The following is a 21,045-nucleotide window of genomic DNA, read 5'->3' on the forward strand; positions in this document are numbered from 1 at the left end:
TAAAGTCATGAGGGTTGGCAACATCTCAAATCTCTGATTTCGGAGATTAAGAAAGGTTTTAGCTAATCTCCAGTTTTTTTGCATTTGTTTCAAGTAAGTTTGTAGCCTCTTGTTCTTGCAAAGAGCCTTGAAAGCATAACCCAAACAACAGGGCTGGATACCGGCCACCGATTTTTCCAAAAGATCTGTGGTTATCCACAAGCCCCCCCTTCTCCTTCCCCACCCAGCTCCTCCCCAGGCTTTGGGGTCTGTAAAACCCTCACGCATAAGTCCCTTCATATTTTGGAGGACCCCAGACCTATTTATGCAGTGGGAACAGTGGCACCCCCGGACATTACTGATGGCACTAGGGTCACTAGCACAAACTCCCTCCAAGCCAGGACCTACACATGAGCAGGGTCCAGTGTTAAGAGCAGAAGGGAACCAACAGATCATCTAGTCTGCTTTCCTGCATATCAGAGGCCAACAGCACCACCCAGCACAAAACCCAACAACTGAAATGAGACCAAAATGTGATAGTCCACAGGACACTAGTCTATTATGTGCCACAGGCAGAGAATAGGAAGGACCGAGATGCACCAGTGCCTGAGGCTACTGCAATAGCAGGGAAGTGATTGGGTGAGATGCGGAGAGGCTGTTTGATAGCCTGGGCTAGTGGTCACACAAGCCTGACAGCTAATGACTTGAGTGCTCACCACAGTTTTGACAGGTCTCACTCTGTGGTCTTGGTCAAGTCACTTAACCAGTCTTAATTTCCTCAGTCAATGATTACCCACCTCATAAAAGGGGATGCGACACTTAACATTCACTAGAATGCACACACAGAGTTAGTTGTATCCCATGTTGCTTTTGTGAGCTGTATAAACCCAGTTCCTTCTAGTTATCTAACCACATCACAAAACCCAATATAGTATCCTTGCTAGCAGCCTCACCCTAGAGGTCAAAGCATGAGTGAGCATGGTGGCTGGGCTATCTTCTCAGCCATGGAGTTAGCCTGCTTAGAGCAGGGCTGGGTGACATCGCAGGGGACACCAAGCTTGAGGGCCAGATCCAAAGCAGTTAGGAGTACCCACAATTCTGAGTGAAGTCAACAGGGGCTTGCAAGTGCTCAGCACTTCTAAGGATCAGACCCGGGTGTTGGTAGCGAGTTCCAGGTGTGCTACAATAAAGCTCTTGTCAAAAAAATGTTCTTACTCTTAACACTTCGTTGTAAATGGGATTCACTGTTCTCTTCTTCACTGAGGTTTTTCTCTTGCCCATTCTAGCTTTGTCTGGGAGCAGGTAAGTTTTGACATACCTGAGGAGGGGGGAAAAAAACAAAAAAACTCCAGCTGAGTAACATTCCACACTGCCATGCACCAACAAACATGGGAGATTTCTGAACTGTTACATGGAATTTATGCTAACAAGAGACCTGGAGTTGACAATCTGGAAACAAAACTAAGAAACCTGTTAGAATATTCACTTGGCTTCTGCGTGAAGTTCTAAACTGTTCAGTGGAGATGGATGAACTCTAATGAAACCAGAAGCAAGTGGCTCCCCAGCCAGTATGTAAAACTGGTAATGATTTAGAAAGCACTAGAGACCATTTTCTGTAACAGTAAATGGGGTAGTGGATCAGCTGTCATACCATAAGATATCTGTACATGCAAGATGGCAGTGACATTGTGCAAGGGTGAAATAAGAGGAGGAGGAGGAGAGATGGGATGTCTCAAGGGGACTGAGCCGGTCATGTTTGAGTCCAAACTGTGTTGGTGGTAATCAGAAGCTACCACCGTCTCAAACCATCCAATTGCTAGTGGAGAAGCATCCACATCAGAACCACCACCATTACAATTAGGACCGAAGTGCTCTTTTTTAGGTATTCTCCACCAAGAGGCCAAGGATTGATAAGGCACAAAATGGACACAGGAGAACATACCCCAAACATACTGTGAAATTCCATCCTGGACAAATGCTCTATTATCTGTATTGATCTGCAGCAGGCCCAAGGTGAGGGATGGGAGGTCTTCTGAACGCTTTGTGCTTTGGAAATGCCTGTCTAGCTTGCCATGCCAATACAGTGTTGAATTTGCCTGAGAAAGGAACTACCCTTTCACTCCCAGAAGTGATCACCGCCAGGTCAGGATTATGGCACATAGATGTGCGGGAAATTTGTGTATTATGGCTTGGGCGACAGAGGATGATCACATGGATAGGGTACTGGATTAACAGACCTGGGTTCAATTCCCAGCTCCGCTTCAAACTCCTGGTGAAGTCATTCCATCTCTGTGCTCCAGCTCCCCAACAGTGAAATGGAGATTATAATTCTCCCCTGCCTCACAGGAGAATTTATTAATGTTTGCAAGTCATTCAGATACTACTGCGATGGGGCCACATATGCAGATAGATAGATTTCCTTTTAGTGTATGGGGCACCTGTACACCGGAAGGAATGTACACATTTCTAGGTTCAAAATTTGCTACAGCAGAGTATTACTTGTGCATCACACCAAAAGTGTTTTCTTAAAATTTCCCCTTCACCCCCAATTGTATTGTGGGTTTCTATGCTGTAGAATCTAGAAGACATTCCACTGAAGCTCCTACAAAGCTAAAAGGGAGGTTATCCTTTTCAGCTTCACATGATGGAGAATCACGGACATCCACAAATGTTGTGATGGTGGTTTTGCCACTACATGCCAAAGGTCTCTAGGAATCAAAACAAACTAGTGTCTGCACATAAGCAGTATCATGCACCCATCTAAGTTCTGTAGCTGCACAGAAGGCTATCAAGCAGATGGGGAGAGGCGCCTCGCCCCCAGTCCCAGCCTCAGAGCTGCTGCAGAGAGGGCTGGGGGTGGGGGGAGGAAGTCCTCTTTCCCCGCCGCAGTCCTGGGGCAGTCTGCACCCCAAACCCCTCATTCCCTGGCCCCACCCCAGAACCCGCACTCCCAGCCAGAGCCCTCACCTACACTGCACCTCAATCCTCTTCCCCAGCCCTGAGCCCCCTCCCACATGCCGAACCCCTCAGCCCCACCCCCCACCACCGCCATATTGGTGCACATAATAAAATTCATTCCGAACATGGATGTAAAAAAATTGGAGGGAACATTGGCACCCATATCCCCTATTGTCTTCAATAGGATTTCAGGTGCTTAGCCCCTGTCACAACCAGGGCTTGAAGTTTCAAAATCCCATTTAAATTTAAGTCAGTGGCAAACCCCTTATTGATTCCAGTGAGTGCAGGCCTGGATGATAGTAAAGCAGTACTGCCAAGCCAACGAGAGAAATCTGGAGGAGGGAGGGAGGAAACTAATGTTTTCTGTTTAGAAATGTATTGAACAGGTAAAGCAAGAATCCCCTAGGGCAAGCAATCAGGCAATTTCTAAATAAAACCAAAACAAATAAGCCTCACTCACGGGTCAGATCTGCCTTTCTTCTCATCCACCACAGCCAGGTCCTTGCACTGGGAAACATAAATCTGGAATTCTCGGTTTTTCTCATCATAATCCAGAGCAAACTGAACAGTCCCTTGTGCATCCACACTCCCAAAATCACCACTGTAGACGCTGAGAACGCTACCGCTTACCTGTCCGGGCAGAAGAGCGAGGTTAGTGCTAATAAGGCAGGCAGCCTCATTATGCTGGGAAAAGGCAACAATTAAAGTACATTCACAGCAAAACACTCTGCAAAAAACTCTGCACTTGATCTTAGCTGGCTCATGGGTACCAACATAACACTGGCCCGATTCATGTGAGGAAGGGCTGTGGGATCAATCCCTCTGGAGTGCAGGCCAGGCACAGGTGGGAATACTCTTTCAGGGCTGTGCTATAGAAATACTGGATGTCTGAATTCACCAAATGACACACAGAATTTTTCTCATCCCGAGATCTCAAAGCGCTCTGAGAATTGGGTAGTTGGGTTGCCTGGCCACAGTAGACTGAATGAGCCATTTTACCCCAGCACACATCAGTACAGCTGTCTGTTATTCTAACCCAGTATCACCACTGGATTTTTCAGAACAGAAAAAAGTTGAGACTACCAGAACTCGTTACACATAAATCTACAATTATTGGGCCAAATCCCAGAGTGCCTTACTCAATTGTTATGCAGTTTTTATACAGGTTGATTCCCACTGATGCCAGGGAATGCCCTACCTGAGTAAGGACCGATGAAAAACTGAGCAAGAACCTCAGGATTAGCCCCATTGTTACTATATTTTTTGAGCAACCCTCAATGGGCATGGTGCTGTACAAAAAAAAAAAAAAAAAAAAAGAGAAGCAGACAAACCCCTGCCCGGAGGAGCTGATGTTCCGTGAGATACATTCCTTTGTGTGCCTGGTTGCCAGGACATACAAATTGTGCATCTGCACAGAGAAATGGATCGCTCGACACCTACAGTCTTCTGAACTCAAACACAGCTGTGCAATTGCTCACTGGCTTTGGGCCTCCATTTAAAAAAAAAAAAAAGCCCATCCCATTGCCTTCAATAGGAGCAGGTGATTAGGCAGAAACAACGCACAAGCAAAGGGAAAGTTCCAGTACACCAATTACTTCGATTCATTGAAGGCATATGTTGATGCATTGCAGGATACAAAGCAAGTCATTAACCTTCACAACATCCCCTGGGCAATATTTCACTCCCATTTATAGGGAGTTTTCCCTGCTATTCATCCTCCCCTTTCTCCCTTCTTGACTTCATTCCATTATCCCTCAGGAATCCCCTAAATATTTCCTCTCAGTTCTGGGAGCCAAATTCACTGCCCTAATAAGGTGCTGCACTGGCTTACCCCAGCAGAGAATTTAGAGTTGGATTTTCTAAAGCACCTTAGTGAGTTAGACACACAAGACCTGTTGAAAGCTCCTGAACTCACTAGGGCAGTTTTTAAAAATCCCACCCAACATACCTTCCCCATACTCCTCTTTTCACCTAGCTAAACATATTTAGATCATGTAATCTTCCCTCAGATCAATTCCCTTAGTCCCATTTTTGTTGTGCTTCTCTGAACTCCCTCCAATTTGTTGGCAACGGAAAGATGGTCTTGCTGTTGGGGCACTGGACTGGGACTCAGGAAATCTGAGTTTAGTTCCCAGCTCAGTCACATATGTCCTGTGTGTCCGTGAGCAAGTCACTTAATCTGTACCTCAGTTCTCCAGCCATAAAACCAGGGTAATAAGCCATCCTTTCTCACCACAAGGTTAGTTTTCTCTATTTAGACTGTAAATAGCTTGGAGCAGAGATTTTTTTCTTATTCTTGGTTGCATAACACCTAGCACAATGGGACCTTGATCTTGGATGGGATCTCTACACACAAGCTATAACAAATAATAAAAAGAAAATACAATCATTACAGTAATCCTCCTCCTCACAGCAACAGAATGCCCAGAAATAATGGGAGACTCCAGGTGCCATAGCACCAGAATTAAATGCAGCGTCACTGCATCCTACCGCAAACCTCTTTTTAGCACGATGAGCCCATTAAGTACCTACCGAAGAGACTGATGCCATGTCAGAGGAGTGGCTGCCAAGGCTAGGAGTCTTTTTGTGTCTGTTAAACTGGAAGCTGATTTCTGAAGCAGTGTCCGATTCCGTCTGTGCAGAAAGTAACAAGCATCTTTAAACACTGTGGTACAAGCACTCTGAAGCACGACGCACAAAAACCAATCTCTCAGCAGACTCCCATTAGAGACAGATGCAGGTTAGAAGAATGTTTAAAAGGAATGTAATGCAGGGAGTCTCCTCAGGGATATTCCCTCGGACTGACTGAAAGATCATCATTAATTGATGACCAATGGAGCCGCATGCAATCTCCCTTGCTGAAGAGATCACCACAATGTTACGGCTTGGGGGAGAACGACCAAGGAGAGAAGTCCTGGGTATCCTTCAGGACTATTTCTGTTAAAAAGGATTTTTGATTTAGCTTCCCAAACCTAAGGAATAGTTTACGATTATTCAGGGTCGGCTTTACGGAAATTGGCACCCTGAACAAACTTGTATTTTGGCACCCCAGGGCCCCACTGCCTCCCCACCAGTCCTCAATGCCTCCCCACCCTACCCCCCTCACCCCCAGTCCTCACTGCCTCCACAGGCTCCACACCCGGCACTTACTGCTTTCCCCACCCCATTGCCCCAAGCTCCCTTCTGCGGCCTTGCGCCCCAGGCCTGCCCTGCTCCTTGACCACAGTGCCCCACTGACCACAGTGCCCCACTGACTACAGTGCCCTGGACGGTCGCCCACGCGTAAGGCTGGCCCTGCAAGTGCTCCAAGTGGCCATACACAGGTACATCTCCAGAGTTTATGGTTTAATCAACACTTAAAAAGAGCATTTGCAACCATGTATTTTACTGAGATGAAGGTTCTCAGTGGATGTGATTCATGTTAAAGTTGGTGGAGTTTCGGCTACATGCACATCCCTACCTCAGATAGAAGGAGAGGGGTGGATCTGCTCAGCTCTTTGGTTCGTTCGGGCTCAAGAAGTTGATGAGTTATCATTTGTGGCTTATTGTACGCTGTAGGCACAAAGGGGGAAAAAAGGCAACAAGTTGTCCTATAGGCTGAGGCAGGAAAACATAATGAAGACAGACCCAAGTTTCCATTAACTGTGGCATGTACTGTACATAGGACTTGGGATGACCTAGGGAAATGTTGAAAGTCACTGGAGTTCTACCCACTTACTTCACATCTGAATTTAGCCCTATAAGTTGAATTGTATCCCTGAAATACTTTTTAGCTAACTTTTCTGAACTATTTTCAATGAGTTTTCATTATATTTGTCGGAGTATGTAAACTCCTTCTAGTGGCTAATTTAATTTAAATATTAACCTAAAGAATTGTGTCACTCACGGTCTTCAGTCTGAACAACAGTTTATCTCCTTGTTAATTTAGGATCGAATGTAAACACAAACAAAATTACTGATATTTTCATCTCAGTGTATTGCATGCAGTATTCACTGTTTGCAAAAAAAAAATTCACTAAGTGTTTGTGCCTACAATTTAGGAGTTGTATATGCTCTCCTTCCAATACCTCTGATAAAGACAGGCAGATGCTTATTTTGAATCCAACTTTCTCTTTGTAGTTATGTAGGTACCTGATCCAAAGCCCACTGAAGTTCATGGGAAGAATCCCATAGATTTCAGTGGGCCTTGAATCAGATCATAAGTTATCAAATTCATTATTAATATCATCTAATTTGATCTTGAGGCTGCATGAGATATGGGGGAAAAGACATCTCACTCCTTAATTATTGTTAAGAAGATTGCTGTTGGTCACTAACGTCCAACGACAAGTTCTGCTCCCAGTCACACCAGTGTAAATCAGGGAAACTCCACTGAATTTATTCAGTTCCTCCTGCTTTACACCGGTGTAACTAGGAGCAGAACTTGGTCAGTCTTCAAACACATGGTTTGCACAGTATTATATATATTAAAAAAAAAAAAAATCAGTAACTGCATTGGCACGGATTAGCTGGTTTTCCAGAACATTGGCTCTTCCCCCTGAGATGTTGCCATAACTCCAAAATTAAACAAACGAGAGTGGGGAGGGAAAAAAGAGCCTGTTGTATTAACAAAAATAGAGTTTTAAAAATGTGCCATGTTAAAAAGAGGGTTAGGTATTTAAACAGCCAAGTTAAATAAAACCTATTTGATCCTTGTTTAACTTCTTTCCAATGACTAACCCCTTTCTAAAACAATGGGCTTGATTTTAAGATTATACACACACAAAACATATCAGTCATGAAGGCCAATACATCCTACTAAGCTACCATGATCAAAGTGCCGAAGCGCACTCTCAGCACTACAGAAACCTACAAGTCATTTTCACCTCTAAACTGGAACACAATAAGCTGCTGATTCCAACCCTCCCTCCAGGTTTATTATTTTGCAAACAAATTACATCAAAACAACACTACAGAGTTGGTTTTGCTACCTTCAGGGATGATGGCTCTGAACAAAACTTCATAGCAATCTTAAAATAGAGGCAGAAATCCTGGTCCCCTGTCCAAAGGCCAAATAACGGAGCTGTGCAGTGTGTAGGGACCTGCTGCAGCATCACCTCTTGCAGCCTCTCCCAACACAGGGACTGCAGCCAGCAGATCTGTATTCTGCCATAGTTCTCCCCCCCGCCCCCTCCATGATGCCACTGATTGTACTGCCAATGCACAGCCTTTTCACCAACTCACTGAAGCTCCCAAGGTTTCACCTAGAAAAATGTATGACAAGCCAAAGACGAACATCAACTTGGTTAGAGGTTTGCTGGGTGTGAATCAGCTTTCTAATTTGACGACGAAACATTCTTTGCTTAGTCCCCGTACAAGAACCCAAAGGCTGCAAGATCCAGGCCATAAAGTATGAGCTTATGAAAAATGTAAAACAAAGAGAAAAGACAGACAGTACTCACTCTCACTGGTTGTGTAAATGTTCACCATGCTCTTGGCTAGATTAACGCTATTCGCTCGTGCCAGAGCCATGGCAACAGGGGATTGATCCCCGTCGTCTTCTGGAATAAAATTAAAAACCAAAGCACCAAAATAAGCAAATGAATAAAAAGAAACAATAGATCCGGGGCGTGTGGGTCTCACTGTTAGTGTCCTAATTATTTAATTAACATGCCAACTGGATTAAATAAAGGAGGAGATTCAAAAGCACACATGGCAGTTTAGGCACCTAATTCTCAGTAGGAGGCAGGCATCTAACAGCCATTTGGGCCTTTGAAAAATCTCCCCCAAAACAAAACAAAAATGTATTTCCATCATGGAAAAGGCAAACGATTAAAGGATTAATCTAGTCACCAAAATAGACCATCACAGGCACAAAGCTTCCCACACAACACCTGGCAGGATCATTCCTGTGATAACATGTAGACAAAGAAATTTAAATAGATCTTTGAAAAATTGCCTGGTACCTACATCGAACACTTCTATTCACTGAAATTGCAATTCAGTATTTCTATGTTAGGAGAAATAGCGAATAAGCTATAACATGGCAGCAAGACTTGAAAATAAGGGTAGGTGAAGTTTAAAGAAAATGTTTTTAACTAGATCCTAACTTGGTACTGTTCTAGGCCATGATAAAAGTAGAATGTGGCTAGGGAGACTGCATATGAAACCGGAAGCCTTCCACTTCTGTCACTGGCCACAGGAAGACAGCCCACATTTTAAGAAAAACAGCTCCAGTATTGCAAGTACTGTTTTTCCACCTTCCATTACATGCTGGCACAGTTCACTTTGCTTACATGCCTCAATGGGTGCTACTGGGGGGCAAACTCACCCCTCAGGCAGTTAGGCATATCAAAGCAACATTACCACGAGGAGGAGCAGGGTATAAAAATCCAGAGAGAGATGAAGAATGGCAGTGCAATTAGTTGTGGTTGCAATTTTGTGCACAAGTTTAATTATGGATAAAATCTTGGAGGCCTGAGAAATGCCCAAAAGTCATTACTATCTGAACACCGTTTGGTGGCCTCAATTCAATTCCTGATGGAGAGGTCTCCATATCACCAAAGCAAAAAATCCAAATAACCACCGCACTAAATTAGGCATCCTGGTGTCTGATATTTCTAGCAACACTTCAATGGGAAGAACAAAAAAACAAAACAAAAAAAATTTTCTGTAATAAACCCAAAGGTCTTTTACAAGGACATGCATGTACCGAATTAACATGAAATCTCTAGGTAAAAGCTCTCTGATGGCAGCCTCCAGAGAGAGTGGAGTGAGCAGACAGACTGAACTGTCCTTCTCCACAGATTAGGTGACTCCCAAATCAGAGATTAGGTCCATTGGTGGGGTGATGTGAGGAAATTGTTCAGTACTATTGCCCATTCTACAACAAACCTGTGGCCAAACAGAGGACTTGTCAGTCTCCAAAGCTGTTATCCTGGCTCATTCCACAAGCACTAAAAACTTTATGCAGGAAGTAAAGGGGGAAAAAGGGCCTTAGGGAAGAGAATATGCAGGGAAGTAGAAAAAAACCCAAAACTACTTGTTAGGACTTCATAGGGGATGCAGGTGGAGTTTTCAATACCTGAGAATATAGCCGAGTCAGTTCCTTGAATCGCTTCTCTCTCCATGGCTGGATCCTTGGACTTTAGGTTGTCTGCAGGCTCACGTGTCTTACCCTCAGGGAGCTCTCCATTAGTTTCCATGTTTTCTTGAATGCCCAAATCAGACCTTTTATCCCTATCACTATCACTGTCTGAATGTACAGGTTCTATCAATATCTGAATCCTACTCGCCAATGAGTCCACCTTGCGCCTGCTTTCTTCAGGCATGACATACTCATCTGCAGGCGTTTCTGGTTCAAATGTGCTGCTGGGCCCCTCTTTTGTGGGCGAATCTATTTTGATTGAAGGCACTCGCACAGGCAGTTTGGATCTCCTCAAGCAGCGTTGTGCCTTTCTCTCCTCCTCCTGCCTCCCATTACTTTCAGTCAATGAATTATTTCTAGTAACCACGGCCCCTTTGCTCTTGCCATATGTAGACCTGGCCATAGCGGAGGCTGAGCCCTTCCTTGAATGGGCTACGTAGCACGGTTCATCTTCACTAGAAGACAAGGTCACTGTTCTTTTATAGGGAATTCTGGTTTTCATGGAGACATTGGACTTTTCTTCACCATTTTGGCTTTGATTAGACTGATTAGAGAGAGAGCGACTCAATGTGAACGATCTCCCATTTGACCCTACCACACTGGGCTTTTCAAAGGACTCCTCTGAAACATTACCTGCTACTACAGTATCTGCACCTTTCTCCCAAAAGTTCCTCAGGTTCTTGAACTGTTCACGATCTAGGCCGATTTCGTCATCTTTATTGCTCATAGAAGAGATGGTATAGTTGGCTCCTTGCTTCAGAACCAGATTGTTGTCTTCCTCTCCAGACAGTAATTTTGAGCTTTTAAGTGACTCTCTCTTTGCATCACTGCCCTCAGTCTGCTCTGTGTGATTCACAAGAGTCTCTGACCTGAGCAGGCCTTTGCTTGCTTTCCTCTTGACTGGTATCTTGCTGGCAATATTAGTGTCTTTGGGGGGAGCGTTCTGCATTGCTGGGGTGCCACTGAGCGCATCAGGAACCTCCACCGCAGAAGAATAACTGGACTGAACCATATCCTCTTCTGAGAGCTTGGCAGGCGACAGAGGTACTTCATGACCTACAAAAACAAACATTCACAGTCTATTCCAAGAGCTCACAACATCTCACCAAAAGGTTTGTGCTACAGCTGATCAAAAAGAAAAGGAGAAAATTTTGGAGACGTGGCCAGCATTCCCTCCCTCCCCTTTTCCCCACCCTCAAATTTAGAAGTTTCAAAAACAAAAAATTCAAAAAAACCCACCCAGCTCTAGTTTGTCCCTGTGAGGCAAGGTAAGCAGCACTGCTGGCACAGCTTTGACTCGGTTTAGATATTATTCATATGCACTAGTTGTGATCCACTAACAGTGTGCTGTACAAGAGACAGAAGACAGGTCCTTACTCTGAGGAGTTTACAAGCCAAACAGACAACATATGACACACTGAGGGATCCAAAAAAGCTTTAGTCAGAGGGTTTCTCTCCCTGCTTCCTGTCTTTGACATAATGTGCTAGAGGGTTAATGTTTGTGTGTTTCAGGGAACCCATTTCAATGTGCTGAGGTAAGAACTTCCCTTCATCATACACACCAAGCAATGCTTTGTACCTAGATGCCTTCCATGCTGCATAATAAAAGTCATATTGCTGAAACAGCAGCAAAAACCCTTACCTTTTTCAGACAGTTGCCAGTTGTCTGTTGTACTTACTCCAGTGTTGCTCTCTCCTGGCGAGACATCATTTACACTGGATCTCTGCAGGGAAAATAAACCCCATCAGGGTATAAACATCTGGGTCTCTCTCACCAGATCAATTCTCTGCCATTGTAGAGGCGTCAGGCATTGGGGCACCTCAGTACCTCCTGTTCTCTGCTTATGGCACACAATAGTTTAGTCTCCAGAGGGCTTTAATACTTTAGTCTAGTCTAGATTATTGGACTCAATACAGGGAAAGCTGGGTGGGGCTTAGTAATTTGTGATACAAGGCCAGACTAGATGATCGGGTGGTCCCTTCTGGCCTTAAATGCTATAAAAACTGGAAAGACATTGTCTTGTATCTCAGCATAAACACCAAGCAGCCAGGCTTTGGAGCCCTTCAGATAGACATAGGCTACGTACAGATCCCAAGCAAAAATATAGAGGCGGTGTGTACACTACCTCATTTAATGAGGGTGGCAGTATGACGTGTCTTGGTTTTGGCTTTGGCCAGGTATTCTGCTCCTCTGAAGAATCCAAAGCAGTAGTACTGGATCTGCAGAAGATGAGAGACGCCTTAGCAAAGATGTAGATTCCAACACCAAATGCGAAGACACGTTTTGTGGGGAGATTTTTCAGGATGACCTAACCTTCTTTCATGCCTGCTTAGTTCTGTTGAGCTAGTTTTTTGGTTACTTTCATTGTGTGTCTGCTCTTTATGCAGACATCTCTCTGCTCAGATCATCCAGAGCCAGTGACTTCACTTATTTCCTTCATTCGCATTTGGAATGGCTTGGTGCAGATAAAGGGCCTGATCCTTGACTCTGGGTAATACTGACAACTCTCCCATTGCAGTCAATAGGGTTTTTAGAGACATTGCTCAATAAAAATAGAGGGACAAATCCCTAAGTTTCCTTGGGGTCAGATTTTCCCCTTCTGCAAGAAAACCTGAGGGAATAAAACTCCATGGAGATTCCTCCACTGGAATCTCCTTCCCGATATGTTCCATCAGAGAAGTAGGATTGGCACTGGTGCAGAACAGATGGTGGGTCCAGCGCCTAAGAGACTCATATTTCTTAGCTGTGCCCTGAGGAGACACAGGAGACCAGATCCATCTGTGAGAAGGCCCCATGCCACTGCACTGGCCTTTGTCAGCTAGCCCCTGGCCTCTCCCTCACTCTGCTGTGCCTTCCCTAGCTGGAAGCTTTCCTGAAACCTCTGCCTTAAATGGAGGCATTGATGTGTATTTCCTCCCACCCACCAATGCCCACTCCAGCCCAGCCCAGCCAGTGCAATCTGCTGCTCAGACATGGCTCCCCCGATATCATGCTGCCATGGAGGCAGATGACCTTTTCTGCACAGGAGAGGGAGGCCCTTCTAGACCTGGTTCTGGGAGGTGCTGGGCAAGACTGGGCCCCCAGCTCTTCTTCATTTCACTCCAAAAAGCTTAGCAGGGTTTAGACATTTATACGGACAATGGGAACAGCCACAATTCCATAGGATTTATTTTTATCCTGTCCAATGTAATATAAATGCTTCAGAGCAGAAGTCAATTGCTAACTGCCTGCAGAGTTGGGAAGAAACTTCCCCATGACCAGGCTATGTGATTGCTTGCCCCTTTCTTGGACAGTTCTGGCCAACATCAAAAGACTGCTAGTCAGATCCAATACAGCAATTCCAGTGTTCAGGTTTGACCCCCAGGGACTTTTGCCCAAGTGAGGACCAAGAAAAACAGCGTAAAGTCTTGAGGATTTCAGGATTTGGCCCAAATGAAATTTAAAGAACTTCTGTACTGGCAAAGAAAGTACACAGAACATCCTTCTGCAAGGAAACTCTTTTATATTGTGTCCTTTATTAAATACTCCCCCTGATAAATCGCATTGAGAATGGCTGCATCGTTGTGCCATATGTTTAACAATTCATTGCCTTCCTGTTTCTCAGAAGGATTTCTTATTTTGCAACAAACAGAAATGCAAATATTTTAATGGTTTATCGAGAGCTTATTAATACTGAAGGCAGTCACCACTTTGCTTGTACTTTGATGGGGTATTTTTGCCCAATCAAGCTACGATGCGGCATACTGAATTGTTAAAAGGGGTGGCAAGGAACTGCCAAGAAATGAGCAATGTTCCAAAACAGCTTCTTTTGTTAATGACACTCAGCTGCAAAAAGTTAAACAAATATAAAACCACCATTTATCTTAAGAGTTATCAATAATATTCTGAGATAGGCCATTGCCGCCTTTTTGCTGGCCCCTTATCAAATCATGCAGGAAAAGCCTTGATGGAATAAACACATTACCAGACCTTTATTAGGGGAGGTTAATACCTAACAATTCCTTGAAAAGTATTTTAAGATATCCCTTAGTAACCAAAGGCTCAGTTAATGAACCAGGATCTTGCTTGATGTTATGTTTAATTTTCATGAACAATAATGGAAAGCCTGTGCAGCCAATATGCAGCACTGAAACGGTTGTCCTTCGTCAGTTACCTCTCGGCTCCCAAGTCTGGAGTGAGTTCAGGGAAGAGAGGACTGGTTGTGTCTGATGGCAGTGAAGCTGCTGTGTCTTCCAGGCTCTGCCGGATGTGTTCGTTAGGCTCATCTATTATATAAAAGAGAGGATTGGGAAATGACATTTTAATTAAAACTGTGACAGCCGCTATGTTTTATTTTCATGCAAGCAAACACTTGTTAAATGATTCATACCAGAGCTAAACCGTGAAATTAACGCAGGATAATTGATAGAGAGGCAGGCTGGCCGGCTCTCCACTCCCACATTCTCGCTCAAAAGATCTGCCGGTTTCAATGGGGGTGGAGCGTGCAAAAGAGACATGCACACACACCACTTTCAAAAGCAGCACTGGCAAAAGCATGTCCCAGTCCCCTGTGATTTGTCAGCATAAACAGATCTGGCTAATGACTACTAATGATAGAAGCTGTCAAACCAGCTATAAACCTTAACAGGACACTGCAGTGGTGGTCAATAAAGTTAATCCATTCCAGGATTTGAATTCAGCTATTTCCTGTTTTGACTCAAAGTCATCTGATCTTGGCAAACAGAGATGGAGGCCAGTCGAGTTAATAAAAGAAGATCCCTATTGTCTGTACAGGCACAGGGCTAAGCTGTGTCTTCTGAATTTTACTCAGCCAACTGACGGGGAAAAATCCAAGAGATGACAGTAATGTTTAAAGCAACATGCCAGGGTACAAAAGCTGCCTTAGACACTCAACTGTCAAATATATCTACTGTACAACAAAAAAGTGTTAAACTCTCAAACAGGGATGAAAAAAAGTCAACTTGTTCTGAGCAATAGAAACTACATGGTATCTTAATATATTTATTCACCACCCAGCAAGGTCTATTGCACAGAGACAATGTACCTCTTACTAAACCTGCCAGCACTCTTTAGATTATATTGTATGAAACAGACAATACAAGGGCTCCTGTTCAAAGGCCCAATATACCACATTATATAACGTGGGATCCCTGGCTGTTCAGCTATTGGTTTGCAAAAATGTGGGTCAAACAGCAGAGGAACTCTCTATGGACAGGTTATGATACAGCAGCTTACTGCATCCACCGGGATTATTGAACCTTCCTTGGAAGCATCTGGTGCTGGTCACTGTCAGACCAATCACTGAACCAGGTGGATGACTATCCGAGCCAACATGGCAACACCTACGTTCCTAAGATCTGAAAAATCAAGCTGGGTTTTTAGTCTGTGCATTATCATGTGTCAAAGGTTCTGCAGGGCAAATTCTGTCCTCGCCTGCATCTATGTAACTTGGTCTTCATCTGGGTTGCAGAGGTATAAATAAGGGCAGAATACGGCCCCCGCAATTGGAATTTAAATAACAGTTCTGTTGGTGATGCACAAGCCAGAACTTTCCTAGAGCGGCTGTGGTTCTGCCAGTCTTACAGGAGTAATGTGAGCAGATATAACCCACACTCAGTGGCCTGCTCCCTATATGTAAGAACGTGCCACTTTTTACTCATGCAGTGTTGTACAGCCTCACTCACCGCGAGTCTCCATTTTTACATAATCTTTTTTCAGAGAATGGCACAAGTAGTCGTATTTAAGTGTACCAAGAAAAGCCACTGAGCTGTAACGTGGTAAGAAGTCTCCTGTTGGCTGGGCACATGCTGAGAACTGGCAAATGACAAGCAGTGTATGTAAAACCAAGCTAATTAATTAATTAATGGAGATATCCCATCTCCTAGAACTGTAAGGGACCCTGAAAGGTCATCAAGTCCAGCCCCCTGCCTTCACTAGCAGGACCAAGTACTGATTTTGCCCCACATCCCTAAGTGGCCCCCTCAAGGATTGAACTCACAACCCTGGGTTTAGCAGGCCAATGCTCAAACCACTGAGCTATCCCTCCCCCCTGAGCTATCCCTCCTCCCCTGATGGGCACAAGCAAGAGCCTCCTCCTCCACCCTACCATTCTTGCACCCGAGACAGCAAGACGCAGATAGGTTACTGTTCTGGAACCAGAAGGCGAGGGGGCAAACACAAAAACCTCTCACATTTATACTTGGCCTAGTCAAGCCATGAGAGGCCTCAACAACAAACAGTTGCATTCACTTTGCAACTCACTATGAAACCCATCACATCATATTCGCACTGTTGCTAGCTGAGCAGAGTGAGGTCTTCATGTATTCTCATACTGGCCACCTAGATTTCACCGTCAAATCAACGATCATAACTGAGTTTTTAATTACAAATGGGTTGCCAGGGTATTATAACCCACAAAAGCCAGTAAAGTGGCCTTGGTAACTTTAAGACAGATACAGTGAGAGGCAAGTTCCACCCTGAATTAACAGTTGTTCAACCTGTTTAGCTTGCCTAGCTATTTCTTTAAAAGAACAATACATAGGTATAGCTTAATCATATGGCTCTAATACTTCAACTCCTACATCAGCTCTCCTTTCCTTATTGCATTAAAATTCAGATCTGCATTTGACACAAGATGAAACACTAGAAATTGTACTAAAGGGAACCATCCTGCATTGGCAGGGGAAAAGAACTGGCTGCTCAAGTAGGTTTGACACCCCTCAGATATTGATTGTCAAAGGATAAAGAACAAAGAAATTATAAATAAATTAATGAAATTACCTAGTCTGACAATAAGCTAAAACAGCTGATTAGGCAAACACTTACCATCACATTCCTCCCAGGATTTAAAAAACTAATTACAATAACTCCTCGCTTAACATTATAGTTATGTTCCTGAAAAATGCGACTTTAAGCTCTACAAGGCAACACAAATGGAGGGAGAGGAGACAGCACGGCAGACAGAGACACACCCTGTGTGTGTGTGTTAGAGAGAGAGAGAGAGAGAGAGAGAGATGCACATTGCCCCTTTACCTACGCTGACCCCACTCTAAGTAGATCAGGAAGTTGAGATAGCAGCTGCTGCCAAAAAGCTCCCTCTGTCCTGAGCCCTGTTGTGTCCCCCCCAACCGCTCTATGGAAATGGGATAAGCAGGGGGCAGGGGACACCCTGATATTAGCCCCCCCTTCCGCCCCCACACAGCAAGCAGGAGGCTCCTGGGAGCAGCTCCAAGACAGAGGGCAGGAGCAGCACATGGCCGTGGGTGCAGGAACAGCTGAACTGCCGGCAATTGATAGCCTGCTGGGTGGCTGCTGCACAGGGAACTTAGGTGAGTGGGGAGCTGATAGTGGAACTGATAGGGGGGCTGCTGGTCCACCCTGGTTCCAAGCCCCCACCAGGGATGACTTTAAGTGAGGAGTTACTGTATCTCCAGGACCTGGGAAATTCACTCAATGCCAAGCTATAATCATTCTATATAGCCTATCTCCTTTAGGGCTTTATGCTGCTACCGATCACCATGGTATCAGAGCATCTTCCATATCGAACAGCAATAGTGAAAGTCCCCAGAGGACTACATGGAGTCTTTGGCATTTTTCTTTTGGAGTCCAAACTCTTCTTGTAGTAGGGCTGTTAGAGGAAATTTTTGAAGTCTAAAAAATCCTATTTCCCTTTGGTAGCAGCTAAGGGTAGAAGGAACTGTCGGTGTCCAGTTGGGTAGGACCTTTCCAAGTCAAGGTTCTCTCATCTCACTTCACAACAATGCTCAGAGCTTTAAATCAGGATTCAGAGCCCTAGACTCGTGGAAGCATTGCACTAATCTTGTTAAATGAACACCTACCTCTTCCAATCAGATTTAAGAACTGACGGCAGGGTGAACAGTTCTGATCTCCAGAGGGAAGGATAAAGGTTGGCAAGACAGCACTTGAATGCCCTCATCTTACTGACTTCAGACTCCACATAAGCCGTAGGGTATGTCCCACTTACTTGCATGGGCCCGGTTCTGCTCTCAGTGACACCAGTCATTCTGGTGTAACTTCATTGTCAATGGAATCACACCAGTGTTGGCGAGATCACTATTTGCCTCTTACAGCTGAGAGCAATTGGCTAATACATTAATACACAGTAATCAGAGAGGGGATTTTAGCATCTGGCTACTACTAAAAAGAAGCCTTTGGTAGAAGTAAAGGCTCCAGTGCCTGACCTTTGTCCCATAACCTAAGCTATAGAATGGCAGTGGGAAGGTTAATAAGAGGAATTCTGTGTGGAAATAATAAAGTCATATGCTGCTCCAGTGATTTGAAATCAGTCTCAGATTAGAAAGAGAAACAAGGAGGAAGGGGGAAGAAGGAAGAGAGGGCAAAGTCTAACCACAATAATAAACAGTATGAAAGTTTAGCAGCATTTGTAATGTCCTGTTTAAACAAATATTGATCACACAGCTCAAGACACACATGCAAAGACACAGCCTACGTGGAGTCTGAAGTCAGTGAGATGAGGGCATTCAATTGCTGTCTTGCCAACCTTTATCCTTTGCCTCCGGAGATCAGAACTGTTCACCCTGCCGGCAGTTCTTAAATCTGATTGGAAGAGGTAGGTGTTCATTTAACAAGATTAGTGCAATGCTTCCATGAGTCTAGGGCTCTGAATCCTGATTTAAAACTCTGAGCATTGTTATGAAGTGAGATGAGAGAACCTCGACTTGGAAAGGTATAAGACACATGTAGTCTATGGCACTTTTCCTTTGGGGCCAAACTCTGCTGGTGCTAGGGATGTTGGGATAGTGCAAAGGAAAGAGCAACCCCCTCTCCTGGAGCGCATCAAGAAGGAAATGCAGAAGGAGTCCAGTATGGAGAGCAGGTGGATATGACGTCAGATGGAGCCATACTATAGAGAATTTTGAAAAATTGGAAGGCAACTCAACCGGGGTTCTGCAGAAGAGCAAAGCACAATTATATCACTGAAGGCCTTGGGCAGCTTTAAGCAAAGATTGCCATCAGGACCATGGCTTCCTGGAATCTGCTGGAGCCAATCATTAATCAGGCATGTCTGTATATCTGCGATTTCCCACCCTACCAAAATAATTAAATCTGCAGACTGCACAAGACTGGCATACAGTTCCACAGCATTTCTGCAGAGTCTTACTTGGCTCATATTCAGCAGAACTGGATGTGAATCATCCCCGGTATTATTTTCTGCGAGTGTTCAGTAAAAAGTGCCAAATGCAGGCTGGTTATATTTGGACTCAATGCACAGCCCTACCCATATCACAAAGGGCCACACTATTCTCTTCAGTGCCCTTAGCAGTCATAGGAGATTTGTTCTGTTCCATATATGAGGATGAATTTACACGTGCGTGTCAAATGAAGTACAGTGCATCTTGAAATTAGGACATGGTCCCAGACACTCCCTGGCCTTGGTGCCAATCAGACATTTTCAGCACTGTCTCCGCACACTTTGTTGTTCCCTTGTAGGTGAATAGACCTGCTGAGTTGCTTTGTCATTCTCTTGTTAGCGGGGCAAGGATTCCCTCTCCAGCAGAAGTGGCAGAAAGCACAAGGAAGGAGGCAGCCATCCACATGAAAGTCCTGAGGCAACTCCCTTCTAGCTCCCTCCCTGCCATCCAAACTCCACAAACCCCTCTGAGGGATGGTTCACATCCTGGAGGAGGAACCCTAGTAAGGTAATAGTGATGACCACAGTGCTGACTTACTGCGCTCCGTCGAGTCCCGTGGGACTGAAGTGGGAGGGAACAATGCCATGGAGAGCAGCCATCACTTCCAGCCCACCCCTCATACATCCGAGCCCTGCCGGGTGCCAGAGTGTCTTCAGGGTTGAGGGAAAGAGGAATGATGCCAAGGAGGAAGCACTCACCTCTACTGAGCTGAGAAACACCAGGATTCTGTCCCCTCTACTTGGGGAAGTGGAGAGGATGAGTTGGTCATAACTCACATTTACTGCATACATGACAGTAGATTTAGACTACAAACTCTTTAGGGCAAGGACTGTCTCTTGATATGCATAGTGTTATGGGGCCCTGATCTCAGTTGGGACCCATAAGTGCCACTAGAGGAATAAATACCTTACAAAAATCCATAATTTAATAAGAAGGGATGGTGAGATGTGGAGAAACCAGGCCACTAATCTTGGGTTTCCTTGATCTAACGAACAGAATACAGTACAGTATTCTCATTCTCACTACTCAAAGTGAAATCACACCAGAAACAGTAAAACACATTTTAGGTTGTGGTAAAACAGAAGGTCTTCAGCACAAGTCACCTGCCTCTGGTCCCCACTAGCTGTGTCTGGAGAAGGCACACTAGCGAAGCCATTTCTAACTGGATTGCCTGTTGCTAACACTTGCGGGGCCTTTGGACCCAGATTATTGAGGCTACGTTTTTAATGGGGAAAGCAGCCCAGTGTGAGGGCCCAAACCAGGTACTATGCACCATTTAGTCCTAGCTAGTCCCCAAAACAGGGATCAAGTGCACTTGATCTCTGCAGCAGGGTAAATTTCACCTGCAAGCCCGAATGCAGATCCAGTTATATTTCCTAGTACTGAAAACAGTTCCCAAAACCTCTGTTGGAATGTAAATGTCAGGGTATACAAAGGCTAGTACCCCAAAGGCAAGGCATCTAGGAATCAGACCACAAAGTGTCTGGGTCTCACCTTTTTCTGGTTACCAGCAGACTGCACAGTAATGCAATGTACTTACTTTCCGGTTTCTCCTTTTTCTTTCTAATGGATGCTCGAAGCAGGTCTGGCCCCTCTAGCTCCTCTTGAAAACGTTTTGCCTTCTCTTCATTAAACCATTCACCAGTCACAAACTTTTTCTTCTTTTCATCCTTGAGAGAGCCTTGTAACCGTCTATATATTTTAAAAAAAACAAACAAAAAAAAAAAAAACACACTCCTGAACAAGTGATGCACTAAAAATACACTATAGTCACAAATATTTTACTGATGCTGGCCAGAAGTCACGTA

At 44.6% G+C, this 21,045-nt stretch overlaps 1 protein-coding gene across 1 annotated transcript in view; it reads right to left on the minus strand.

Moving 5' to 3' along the window:
- LOC117883072 (synaptotagmin-like protein 4) overlaps window positions 1-21,045 on the minus strand; it is a 65,940-nt gene that overhangs the window by 18,215 nt on the left and 26,680 nt on the right. Inside the window, exons 3-12 of the mRNA XM_034782034.1 lie at window positions 20,778-20,929; window positions 14,218-14,329; window positions 12,190-12,283; window positions 11,706-11,787; window positions 10,001-11,119; window positions 8,379-8,477; window positions 6,398-6,489; window positions 5,470-5,571; window positions 3,398-3,567; window positions 1,195-1,297 (exon numbers count right to left, since the gene is read on the minus strand). Coding sequence (XP_034637925.1) covers window positions 1,195-1,297; window positions 3,398-3,567; window positions 5,470-5,571; window positions 6,398-6,489; window positions 8,379-8,477; window positions 10,001-11,119; window positions 11,706-11,787; window positions 12,190-12,283; window positions 14,218-14,329; window positions 20,778-20,929 — 2,125 coding nt within the window. The remainder of the gene's footprint in view (window positions 1-1,194; window positions 1,298-3,397; window positions 3,568-5,469; window positions 5,572-6,397; window positions 6,490-8,378; window positions 8,478-10,000; window positions 11,120-11,705; window positions 11,788-12,189; window positions 12,284-14,217; window positions 14,330-20,777; window positions 20,930-21,045) is intronic.

This window comes from Trachemys scripta, chromosome 9, assembly GCF_013100865.1.
Source record: "Trachemys scripta elegans isolate TJP31775 chromosome 9, CAS_Tse_1.0, whole genome shotgun sequence".
NCBI classification, from domain to species: domain Eukaryota; kingdom Metazoa; phylum Chordata; order Testudines; family Emydidae; genus Trachemys; species Trachemys scripta.